Source organism: Neopelma chrysocephalum, unplaced genomic scaffold (assembly GCF_003984885.1).
Source record: "Neopelma chrysocephalum unplaced genomic scaffold, ASM398488v2 Primary Assembly neopelma1_382, whole genome shotgun sequence".
Classification (NCBI taxonomy): domain Eukaryota; kingdom Metazoa; phylum Chordata; class Aves; order Passeriformes; family Pipridae; genus Neopelma; species Neopelma chrysocephalum.
In genome coordinates, this window is record NW_020898046.1 from 4,067,463 (window position 1) to 4,080,774 (window position 13,312).

The 13,312-nt window shown below is 41.8% G+C and overlaps 1 protein-coding gene across 7 annotated transcripts in view; it reads left to right on the forward strand.

The window, feature by feature from the left end:
* Nucleotides 1-13,312, forward strand: part of FAM13A (family with sequence similarity 13 member A) — a 139,733-nt gene that overhangs the window by 64,531 nt on the left and 61,890 nt on the right. For all 7 annotated transcript variants that reach the window (XM_027706561.1, XM_027706560.1, XM_027706557.1 and 4 more), the window contains one exon: nucleotides 438-610. In XM_027706561.1, coding sequence (XP_027562362.1) covers nucleotides 438-610 — 173 coding nt within the window. The remainder of the gene's footprint in view (nucleotides 1-437; nucleotides 611-13,312) is intronic.

Below are 13,312 nucleotides of genomic sequence, written 5' to 3' on the forward strand. Positions count from 1 at the left end.
CATCCTTCTTGAGAAATTTTTTTCCAGGGCATGTGTTGATATCAATTGCCATTAAAAAGGGTGTGAAGGGAGTTGAGAAGAGGTATATAACTGCTTTTACCATCTGTTTCTCCAGTCATGTCAAGAAGCAATGCAAATTCAATGCAAACTTTTTTAATCTCTCTCGTGATTCAGAAAATAAGTATTTATTTAACTGAACCTTTCTTTTCTTAATGTCACTCTTGCCCCTGCTCTTTCAATAGACACACCTTTAGTTTTCTTTAAATAGCCTTTATCAAGCAGAATGTTTGATTTATATGTATATTATAATATTGTTTTGCACCTTGTCTTATTCTTTGCTGCTTGTGCACTGGTACGGAATGTCTTTCTGTTACAGATTATCTGAAAAGGCTGCTCTGGCCTTTCTTCCTTTCACATTTCTCTCCTTGCTTCCATAGATGACCAAGTCCACAATGGAACGATCCAACCAAATGTGCCTAGTGCCACAACCGGGCCGGTCAGATGGAATACCTCGGGTCAGCCTCCAATTAACAGATAGTGGTTCACGTGGGAAGGAGATGGACTTAACAGATGAAATCTCCTTCACTAACAGTGATGTGTTTTTCTCCAGGTTAGTGTTCCTTTTTTGTCTTTGTGTTTGTCTCCTTGTTTGTTTTGTAACTTCACCTCCAGCTCTGGGTTTTTTGAACACTTACAAAATATGCCGGGGTCTAAGGCAAATTAATTTGCCTATTTCTGTTCAATCTACACACTCCAGTGCCAACTGTGTGCTTTGGTTTGCCTTTCCAACATTAAATTTAAAGCTTTTGAAGGTGGGATGCTTGGTGAAGGAGTGCAGATGGACAGGACTGATCTATGATCAGGCACTAGAAATTACAATGAGCACAAGATATAACTGCAATGTCAGGTGTCTCCTCTGAGTAATCAAGCGTATTTGATCTGCCCAGTTTAAGTGTTAACAGATGGCTGACTTCGTTCTCACTCTCAGTCCAAAAGAAAGGGGTTTTGGGGGGTTTTCTCTTTCTGGCAAGAACAGTGCTAGTACTACTATTGTTCAGACAAGACAGAATAAAAGAATATATAGAGAATATCTGTAAGATTATCTGTCTGAATTAATCTATGAGAGTCTATTGGTTTAAAGAATCTACAAAGGTATCTATCTTAAAAGAATATTTTGAGTTTTGATTGCTGGCACATTGTTGATTAGGTGAACAGGTAATGTGCAGTTTGCTTTCTTGTAAAGTCCTTCCCTGAACATCAGGCTGAACCAGGATCTTTTTGTTCTTCTCAGGATATTGAATTGAGTCTGTCATTCTCTCTCCTCTTGTATCTAGTGCAGCACACGGAGGATTCAGGTTACTGTGGGAAATTGCAGTGTGCTACTGAAATAAGGAGTTGGCCTAATGTGGGAAATGGTGCTATTTTACATGTCATGAAACACAACACTGCAGTGTCTCAGCACACCAATAGGAACACAAAGCAGAGGCAGTGCTGCCAGACACATAACTGACTTCACTGTGTTAGCAGGAGATGTGTGCTATTCTCAGCACTAGTGCGGACAGACAGCACTCAATTTACAAGTTAGCAAATCATGCGTTGACACCAGATTTTGATTCATAGTGATGGTGGTGAAGCCCTTGCAGGCACATGTGCTCTCTAAGTTCTAGCTGCATTAGCTGTGTATTTACTCTCCCTGAACTTCCCCCAAAGCTCCTGCAGCCAGAACATATCAGGTTTGTTTACATGACTTCATTAATCCAGCTCCTTTTGACTGAGTTAGGAAACAATTACCAGAGCAGGTCATCTGGCAAAACTGAGAAGGCAGTATAGTTCTACCAGCTAGACAGGGCCAGGCAGGTGGGGCTGGGTCAGAAGCTACAGCCTCTTGTGTTGGTATGCTGGAGCTTGACAGAGAGTGTGCCCCTGCCTGTATTCTGCTGTGCATTGCAGGGTGTAAGGGGAAATGAAGTGCTCCAGGGTTGAAACAAAGGACTGCAGAGTCTTGTGTCTGGGAAGGTGTGTGTGACTGATGTACTTCATGAGGTACCCCAAAAACTGCTGTTCTCTTAGGAGAACATTCCCTGAAAGGTGTCATTATTTGCTGTAGGAATTCATACTTTCTTGTCGATGTGTAATTGCTTAGAAGAGTACAAATATGCAACAGTTGGGCCAGTACCGGCACAGGACATTAAGCACCAAATGAGATATGTTTGTAATTAGGCAGAAGCCTAATCTTCATGCGTAGGCCTTGGAGTGAAAGATGTCTGCATCTCTAATTTTATCTGGGAAATTAATAAACTGTAGAAATTAATTCTCTTGTAATCCCATTTTGCTCAAGAATGCCCTCGTTTTCTGTCCTCTGTCACACTTCTGTGCTTATTTACCTAATTGGGTTGAATATCCACACCACTCTTTGTGTCCGGTACTTTTGTGTCCGTGATCTGCTGCTGCTGGAGGAAGAGCAGGTAGTGTTTGTTGTTTCCTACCCAGCTTCAGGATGGCAGGTTGTTGGGCAGGATGGGATGGAGACAAGGCTTTGGAACACCCCTAAGAGGAAAAGCGAAGAGACATAACACATATGAGGTGTCTGTGCAACAGGCAGAAACCCCGATTCCCTGGCATTAATGTAGTGCTCTGATATATCAGGAGTGGGTTTAAACATGCTTTTGGCAGCCTTGGGTCACTCTTCTGTAATTTGAGTCCACAGTGAGGTATTACCTGGTTTTATTTCAGTGCAAGGCTATTATTAGGAGTTTCTACCTTTTTCAACAGAAGGACTCTGGCATCTGACCTAGATTATAAAGTGCTTTGCAAACACACTGCTATTCTTGTTGGGGTGTTTTGTGTCACAAGGTACTAATAGTTCTTAAATAAATGTTATCATTAATTATATGTAATTATCAGATACGTTTTAGTGAAATTCCTTGCTGTATCTGCTCAGCTATGATATGATCTTTGTTAGAAAAGAATAAAGGTTGTTCTTGGCAGTGATAATCATTTGCTGCTTCATGAAAACAACTGGTTTGTTCCCTTTCCATGCTCAGATACCATGATATGGGTGGATTAGAAGAGGATGAAGGGTTACACACAACAGTAGATGCAGAACTCCATCTTTAGCAGCTTCACAAGTGTTTAAAAGTGAAGAAATAACCACACACACACTAAGCCTGTAAGGCCTCCTCTAGCAAGGACTGCAATCTTCAATCTTTAATAAATTTTCAATCAGTTTCATTTGGCACTAGAACAGAGGCCTTCAGGGAGAAAATGAGAGACTTCTGGTTGATTAGTAATTTTTAATACTATTTGAAATACCTCTTAGTATGTGTCTTCATACAGTTGTCCTTAAAATGAAGATTTGTGTATTAAGTAGCAGCTGTGGTTTTGACTGTGTCTTCTAGATTACCTTACCTTTTTTTTTAAGTATTGAAAGTCATGTTATGCCTCCTTACAGGTATGTTATTCCTCATTGCAGGATTTTTTTTAAGGTGCTGATGTCATTTGAAATATACAATGTATCAGTTGCAGTCAAAACATTGCAGAGTATAAAATCTGTATCACCCTCTGTTCTCAACAGTTATCCTAAGAAAATGTTATTTGTAAAGTTGACACATTCTTTTTTTCTAACCAAAATAGGTGGATTAACTCTATGTGCCCAAAATCCCCAGTAGCACTTAATGTATGTGTTCTTTTGAAAACTGCCTCATTTATCATAATTGTGTGCAAGGACAAACTGCTAATTGTGCAGTAGCAGAAAAGCACACCTGTAATGCAGCTCTCGAGTAAATCCAAAACCAGTGGAGAATGAAAGAAAGGAAGCAGCAGGAGAGGAGAGGCTGGTCCTCTGAAAGAAGGATGGAAGTCTTTAGGCAATATGCAGCCTGTTATATACTTCTGTGAGTCTCATCTTGTTTTTGCAAGGGCTCCTGTGCAGAGCTTCAGAGCAGGGCAGCCAAACCTCCAGACCCTGGGAACCACACACATAGTTTTATCTTTACCTGGTTGAGAACCATAAGACTCACACTGCAGACCTCAGGAGCTGGGGAAGGCAGCAGCTTTGGGACTAGGGTGTGGGCTGGAGGAAATGGGGCTCCCTGGGGCATTATCAGACCTTCAGTGAGAAGATATTAGAGTGGGCTTGCAGCTCTGTGAACCTCAGAGTCCCTCTTTGGGTCCCTCTTTCTTTCTACTATCTACAAGGAAAAGTCTGCTCAAAACTGGTTCGGAAGGGGCATACACAATTGCGGTAGGAACTGGTGTGATTTTGGATGTGTTTAGAGGTACTAAAACTTCAAATAACTGCTTCAAATCACAGATTCAAATGGATTTTACTTTAGGGGTAGGATATGTTATGATTTAAGTGGATACAAAGGTAGGAGGGCCTCTTGCAAGCAGTGCTCTCAGCCTTTCGTGCTAAACTTCATATACAATCACCATCCTGGAACTTTTGCCCAGGAAAGGGCGCTGAAATTCGCTTTACTGTTGTGTATGTCTGTTCTAGCACTTGCTAGAGCTGCATCTCTCTGCAGTCCTGGTACTGTTTTGAAGGAGGAACCCTCAGTGGGAGAGCACCCTGCTGTTTGAGGTGCTGTTAGGCTCTGTGCGTGGAAATATCAACCAAAGGAGTGGGGCTGGGCACCCGTCCTTGCTCGTAGTGGTCAGGGGCTGAGGAATGGGTGTGTGTATGGCAGCCAGACCGTGAAAAACATTCTGCAGTTCCTGAGAGCCAAAGCTTAGAGCAACTACAGCAGTTGTTCAGTAAGCCAGCCATTGCCTTCTGTATTTTGTAGCCTTGCCTTTGTGTGCCAAAGATCATAAATTCCTGTTCGTGACTGCCATCACAGCTGCAATGAGATCTGCCAGCACAGATAGCCCGTGCTGGCTTTCTAACACGTGCATGTTCTCAAGGAGAAGGTTTGTTTACATCAACCTTTTGTTCACAAAGATCCTTATATCTGACCTATGTCCTGAAAATAAAGGCATCACGTGCCTAGTAGCATAGTAACCTCCCTAAATTAAGGGGTGGGTTAATGTACCCTGCTGTGCCCTCTTCTTAATGACACTGCATATTTTCACTGTTAGTTGTTGAGGTATGAAAACACATATATTTGTACACTGAGAAGTTTGTGCTTACTGTAAACGCTTTCCCTGTTTGTTGGCTTTCCTTTTAGCAGCTGCGGTTTAAAACTTACCATTATTCTCTGGCACATGCTAAGAACTTGGGTGCCTATTGCCAGAACAAATCAAACAGGGGGGCTAGTGTTGTTTGCTTAGCTGACTATTTTTGTTTAGGTTTGAGGTTTTTTTGTTTTTGAAGTCTGTCGTGCCAGTACATTCAGTCCCTATCCAAAGTAATAATTTGCCTTACCACTCAGGAGCCTGGCTGCCAGGTTTACATAAGGGATTGCAGCCAGGCAGCTGGCAGGGCTGCCCTCCAACAGCCATGGATTCTTCAAGAAAACGTTTCAGGAAAGGGTTAAAGGTCTGGAATGAGGCTGATGGAGAGGTAGTGAGCTCGGTTGCCTTCTGCATCATTCAGCATGCAACACCTCTGGCAGGCCCTGCTCTGAGCCCTCAGAGAGGACTTTTTATGTAAGGTATTGTTGCTGTTTGTCCCTTTGTCTCTTTAGGTTGTGTTGAGTTAGTTTTTCCAAGCTGACTCATTTAACTTTGAGAGTACATTTGTCTCCACCCTTCTATGCAATCAATTCCCTTCTTTCTTGCATTGTGGAATGCTGGCAGCAGGAACTGCCTTACATAATGAGTTGTTAAGAAAAGCATTCAGTTTTCTAAAAACACAGACACAAAAACGTGTGATTTATGTGTCTCTCCAAAGCAGGTGACTGTGAATGGCAAATCAGGGTGTGGTCTGAGCTCTTTCTGGGTTCTTCTACCATCTGTAGCCAAGATGTAATGACAGTCACAGAAACATATAATTATGTAGATTTTTCTCATACAAGTCACCTGGGTGGATTTCAGTGTACTTTTCCAAGCATTTGCCCTCTGTCTTCCACCCTGCACAGGTTAATCCTTTAAATTAGGCTTTCTCCATTACACTACTTTAACCTTCCTGTATACTTCTGTGCATCCTATCTTTGCCTCTCCTTGCAAGATTTACATGGTGACAAATTATGGCTTGTGGGATGGAGAACATTTTGAGTCTGATGCCCTGACCTGTGCCACAGAAGTAGAGGTTCATCTTGGAAGCAACAAGAATCAGATATGAAACAGAGATCTGGTGACTGTTAGAGGTAGAAAGCATATATGCACTTTATTGTCATAATGTGCATATGGAAACAGAAGTTCTGCTTTCAGTCCATTAGCCAAGTATATTAGCTTTTTCTGTTTCCTGGGACAGCATCCAGCAGCCTTAGAAATCAGGAAGGGACTAAAGTTAAGTTCCCAGTAATTGAGTAATAGAGCTGAAAAAAACCCTACTCCCTTTCTGTACCTCAGGCATTGCCCTTTCAATTAGAAAGATTCTTTATTTTGCCATCTTGTTTATTTCTTCTTTTGTATCTGCTTTTGCTGCGAGGAGAAACTCCCTACATCTCATGACGCCGGTGGCTTTCTGATACCAGCTGGGCTAGATAATAGTTTTTGCTGAGGATATCAAGTGCAAATATCTGTACTATTTTGAAGTAATTTTTAAACAAAGGGATCAGTGACTCCTCATTGGAAAACATACAGTGAAGAATTTAAGCCAGCCTTGGAAATCTTTGTGCTTTTAATATTTGTGTTTACAAAAACCAAGACACCCATTACTAACCTGTCTTACTAGCAACTAGGGAAGAGGCAGAGCCTCTGCACTGTAATTTGACTTATTTTTACTGCAGTGAGTAGTTCCCTCTCCCATAACTTCCTTAGCCTGTCTCCCGAAGTGCCTGGTGCCTTGTTCAGATGAGGAGGTTCAGCGTAGCGTGCCTTGTTTCCGGTAGCTTTGCAGAGCAAGCGGTTTTCTACCACCTGAAGCTGTGAGGTTCTCCTTCCTCTGTGCTTCCCAGAGGGGACCTGGCCCTGTGTCCTTCAGGAAGATCAGCGGGCAGAGGTCACCGGGTTCTCAGTCAGGCTTGTTTGCTGCTGCAATTTCCCGGTTCAGGCTGAAAGAGCTGTGCATTTGGACATTGTGTTCAGCACGTTGCGGCGTAGGCTGATGGAGTTCAGCTGTGACTTCCCATGACACACATGTATATTTTTAATCAAAGTAGTCAGCTGGCTGTCTAATAAGAAAAGGCTGAGGATGGCATGGCAGGGTTGTTATTCACTGCTCTTGCTTGCATCGGTTTGTCTCTGAGCTCTCATTTTATCTATTGTGAGGAGTGTGATCCCAACCCAACCAGCAAAGCTGGGTGCAGGAAGAAGCCCTAGGACTGACCTGAGAGGGTTGTATTCCTTTCAAATGTAGTCAGGTTTTAATAGATCTGGTCAGAATTGCCTTTTCACCAGGATCTCCCTTGCTTCCATGGCAGATGCATCTTCCAGCTCTGGACAGAGAAATGTAGTTAACTCTCACTCAGCTCGCTCTTCTTTTAGTGTCTCCCAGCCGGAGTCAACCTCTCCCATCAAGTGATCTTTTCCCACCAGCTCTCCCAGGAGCCAGGCTGGCCACTGGGGCACTTGTGCAAAGGGGGAACTCCTTGCTGTCACGTCATTAGCTGAAGAAGAGAAGCTATTTCTAGAGGGTTTTTTCCAGAGGGTAACTCCGCCAGACTGCCTCCCTTGCCAACACAGACGGCAGTTTATCTTTCAGTGGTGTAGAAAGCTGTGTGCAGCAAACATGAATTGTGTGGCCTGTTCCTCCACTTTCCTCAGCCTCTTCTCATATCCTTATTTTTCATAAGACTAAGGGTAAACTACAGGTATTTTACTTGAAGATGCTTTAGGAAGCAGGGAACAGGGATGATTCAGAGGCATGGAGTTCAAAGGATAATAGTTTTGTAGAGGATTGGAAGGATGTTTTTGGAAGATGGGAAAGTGTGAAAACTGACATTTTTGGTAAGAAATAAAAATAATGCAGGAAGTACCAGGTGCTCATTTTAATTTTTTGGAATTTTTTTGCTAGCAAATAAATGCTTTTTCTTTAGTGTTTTCTATGATAGATGTTTTCATTGGTCTGAAACAGCTGGATTTTTAAAGGGTTTTTGTGCAGACTGTTTGATAGAAATAACAGTTTAGAGGACTGGGAGAAATTTCACTGGACATTAACATTTAGAAATTTCACTAGATTAGCAGAGCTTTGGAGAAAGCCTGCTTTGGAAATAACTTGCTCCCTACCAGACTCCTGCTTGTTTGCTTGCTCTCCCATGCTCTGGCACTTTAACTAACTAGTGCAAATGAAGAACCTAGTGACCTTGTCACTCAGCATGCTTTACCCTGTTCCCACAGCAGATTAGCTGGCACAGCCATTCATCACTTGTTGCTTTCCCAGGAAACCTTTTAGGAACCTACTCCCAATCCTCTCCCTTCTCCAGGATGGAGGCCAAGAAATAATTTCTGGGCTATCCCATGGGGCGAGAGTCCTTTGAAATAAGTTAAAGCTGCTGACAGGAGGGTGTGGCACTGCTTGCAAAGGACACTGCTGCTTAATGAAGAGTAGCCACAGCAGCCAATCCAGGTCTCCAGCGAGTTTGGGGTGTCCCTTGCAATGAGAAATGAACTAGTGTGCTTATCTGTTGGCTGAGATCAGGAGCGCTGAGAACCTGACGCTCTGAGAAGCTTTCAGCTTGGTCTTTATTTTTCTCTTATTCTAGCAAGTTTAAGAAACAATTCTGGAATCTGTTTCCTCCTTAAGAGATTTTAATTAGCTTTGTTTAAAAGGTAATTTGGCTTCTAAGTTACAGGAAGTGCAAAAGCCCAGTATATTCTCCATGGATATGCCAACAAGGCTTGCATTTCTATGCCAATGCAAAAAATAAAAGGGGTAAAATTAAGTCAGCTGAGAGCAACCTGCTTGTCTCTTGGACAAGAGGAGTATCATTTAAGAAAATGAGTAAGAAAATTCTGTAAATTCTATCTGGGCAGTTCACCTAAGGCTTGGTGTTCCTAAACGGAAGCAACTGTTAAGTTGCAAGATCATTAAAAATTCACCATCACCTTTGATGAATTGCATCAGTAGTTAGTTATTCTCATCATTTAAAAATGTCTCATTTCTAGGCATAATTTGCCTGTCTTTGACTCCCAACCATTGGGTTTTGGTCAGTTTGTGAGTTCTAGGTCAAATATTAATGTTTTCTGCATGCATAGACTATTTTATTTGAAAAACACTAAACACGTGAGTTTAGTTTTCATGTTCCCTTTGTGGGTTGTCTCTGAGAACTCTTCAGTTTCTCACAAGTTGCTTGAGAATGGGAATTGCTGAACTGATCATAGTCTTCTGTAGCAACCACCCCAGTAGGAAATACAAACATTGTACACCTTTTCCACACAATATCCATGTTGATACCTCCTAAGACGATGATAATTTCTTCAGCCGCGCAGTCACTCAGAGCTTGTATAGAAGTGCTGGTCTGGCATGATGTTGTATTCGCCCAGTAGGACCCATCATCTTGCACATAGTTCCCAGATTTTACTCTTACATGGCTGTACTGAAACTTCTAATGCTGGCTTGCACATAACATACAAAAAGAACCACCAGCATAGTTTTACATTTCCTTTCACTGATAAAATTGCTAAGTGAAACAGGGCTGAGTACCAGCTTTGGAAAGGCACCATTAGTACTTTCACCCCCTTTCTGAGGATTCCCCTTTCACTAAATTATGTTTTTGATATATTAGTTGGTCTTTCTTCCTGTTTGTGCCCTTTTGGAGAGGGCTTATTTAATTGTCTGTCTGCTTTGTTTGGACACGAAGGGCTACAGTTTCCAAATATGGTTTCTGTTTACTCGTAACTTGCTTATTTCATGTGTGCACACAAGTCTCCTAGCCCGTGGGAGATTTTCCAGGGTATTTATCATTTGTGATTGCAGATGTTCATATGGACAGATATTCTAAAGAGGAAAATGCATGTATCAATGCATGTATGTGTACATAAATAATGGCACTTTAAATTTTTTATTGGTGGCATTTTGAAAAGTACATTCTTTAATTTTCAGTCTGTGACATCTTTGCTCTGCATTTCATTTTTCTGCCAGAGGGAAAATATTGCATAAGTAAGTAAATATTGTGGGAATAAAATGAGCAGCATCCTAAAAACCCTCAGATTTTGTCAGACCAGGCAAGACCTCTTTCTTTTAAAAATAGTATCTAATTTGTGTATGACTGTGCAGTGAAGCAAGGGATAACTGCTTTTCAGGAGGCAGACACAACCACATCCTCATAAAATCCATTATCTAGATCACTTGTATCCTCTGATGCTGCTCACAGATCCTCTTCTTTTGTTGCTTTATATGCTGAGAAAATTACTTGGTGTGCAGCAAAGTATGAAAGGGAAAGAAAGAGAAGAAAGCACTTCTGTAATGATGATTGACAGGAGACTTCCTTTCCAAACATGCGGTTATTCTTTAAACTTTGATGGAGAAAAGTGATTATTCATATTTAGTTCCATCCAGTGTTTTTTTTTTCCTTTGTTGAATCTCAGTAAGAAATTTGCAAATCTAATAGTTTGAACCCAGGTGTTGCCTTGGTGTAGGTGCTGAAGTGTGGCGGTATGTGTTGGTATTTCAAGGGGCTTTATCATTTTTATTGTTATTTGCTGTCTGTTTTCCTGAAGTATTTGCAATAAACTGAGGAGCTTATAGTCCTTGGGGAGGATGCTGTGCATGTCCTGAAGGAGGGTTTTCCTCACCCTCTGTATGTGTGTTTGGTGGTACCATAAAGGGCCTCTCTGGTACATTGTTGCTGCCAACAGGTGAGTTGGCCTTTCTGAGTAGTAGGTATGCAAGAACTGTATGGAACTTGCAGATAAGGTTTTGTTTTCCGTCTTTAACGCGGGAGAACAAATTGAACAAGTGCAAAGAAATCCAAAACAAAATGTTGTATAATCCCAGGTTTTATATGGGATAACCCATCCTGAATTATGCAAGTTAAAAAAGGTGTAAGAGGGCAGGGGGAGGGTGGGAATTCCTGCCTCTGTCAAGTAGCAAGTTGGCTTAAAGGTAAACATCTGTGTGAAGGAAGTGGAACTGTTTGGAGATAAGACTGCAGTTCTCTGGCAGCTTTTGTCTGCCTCCTTTGTGCCACAAGTAAATCACTTGTGGTCCATACTCCTGAACTGGGGAGGTGAAGAATTAATGAGTTGTGAGCTCATTTAGCAGGTGAGAGATTCAAAAGGCCCATGAGACAATGTGAACTGAATTAAGGTGATGTGCATCATGGGGAAATTTCCTGCTGTTTGAGTACTACTGCTCTTACTGATGGTTGGGTACTGTGCCCCAAAGTACTTTTTAAAATTTCACTCTCTTTCACATTTCTCCATGTTAAAATCTTTTGTTGCAGTATATGCAGCTGCTCCGGAAATAATGAAAACCTAGGGAAACCAGCAGTGCCAGCAACCACCAACTAGCATTTTTTCAATTTTGGTCACCTTTCTTTCAGAGGGTGTTGAAGTTGCATGCCAGTGGTGAAGGGAAACATGAGCTAGTGTACCTCTTCTTAGTCATGATGTTTTTGGCAATGTTGAAGAGGCAGATGAGGAAGGAGAGGGAGAAATAGATACCCTGTTGAGGGGACTCCAGAAGAAGACAACAGAAACAGAAGGTGGATCTGAAGGTGTTGATGGCACAGGGAGCCCTGCAGCTTTACTGTTTTCCCAAGGCATCTGGTTGATTTTAGCATGATGCCATAAACTAACCTTCTTCACTAATGCTAATTGATAAATTAATCTTTCTGGTTATTACAGCATCCCTTTTTGTTAGTGAATTCTTTGTCAAGGACCTTGCACTTCTAAGCTTATTTATATGGGCAAGTCCCATGGAAGTTATGACAAAATAGCTAGTGTATAAATTCAGAGTACAGCAGCTATTTGAGTTATTCCACTTCTGTTTATTCAGCAAGCTGCTGTGGAGAACCCTGAATCCTTCCCTATGTAGATGGGTCCTTAGTTAAATGTGGAAAATTAATTTTTTTTAATGGCATCCTGATGGTAATAACACTCAGTTTATAGAAGTGTAATACACTATGAATAATTGTGTGTGTATAAAAGAAGACTGGCCAGGGAAATGCAATTTGATTTATTGTCAAATTGTAAACCAGTACAAGGTTCTTTTGTTTTACACTGAAGTAGTTTTATGTATCAGAGTAAAATCTTTCTCTCAGGGTTTTAGTTGCTTAAGAGCATGTATGGCACATTTAATTTAACAGGAAGTCATCGAGATATTCATTTAATTGCCACAGATAAGAGCAGCCGAGATCCCGGATGGCAAAGTGCTTTATCAGCATTGCTGACTTTCCTAAAAGGGAGCCCTGTGCTTTGCCTGGTGTGGCTGTGGTACAGCAGAACAGGCTTGTGCTGAGGCAACGGGCATAAGCATTACTAATGCACTTCTTCCAGTCAGCCAGCTGACAGGAGCAAATATTAAACAGCTCAGCGTACTGAAGCAAAGCCATTTCTCCATTGACCTCTGTGTCTCTGCCATGCCACTGCCTTCTGAGGCTGCAACTGCCTCTGCTCTTGTTTTTGACTGAAAACGTCCCTGCCTCCTGCTGAGAAAGGTCAGGATCTGTTAGACATCCCTGTGAAATGTCTGATACCCTCTGCTAACCTGAGAGTGTCTGCTGCTTCTCCAGAAAGCTGATGTGGCTCATGTTTAATTTACATGACCTACATCTGCATGAAAGTCTTAAACATACAGGTACTAAGCTCCTGCCACAGCTTTCTCCCAAACCAGTGCCAGACCTCACTGAGGTTTTTAAGGTGATGGTGCTTTTAATATTGACTTGAATTTTTGAAGATTGACATCTGTCATTGTGCTTTTACCACCTAAAATGTAAAACAAATCCATTCTCTTATGCCCCTTTATCAGTTTGGCATCATCCCCTTCCCCGTCACATAAAGTGTGCTGTTGTGGTAACATTGTTTAGAGGCAGGGCAGCAGTAAAAGTATTTCTGTCCAGTGTTAGGGGAAATTGGAGTCAATTCCTTATAACTTCTGGTCAGATGAGGTGCAAAGGTGTACAGTAAAACCTTGGGTATGCTCCTTCAGTAGCCATTAAACATTTCAGTGTAAGACTTTGGGCATTTTGTACTGTTCATTTTCCAAGGCTGCTATGTCCTAGAAAGCGGCGCATCCTTTGTGTGGGTCACCTGTTGTATGGGGTTCTTTTGCTACCACTTTTCCCAGCCCAAATAAAATGACACGATTTGTTGTTTCACAGCAGGT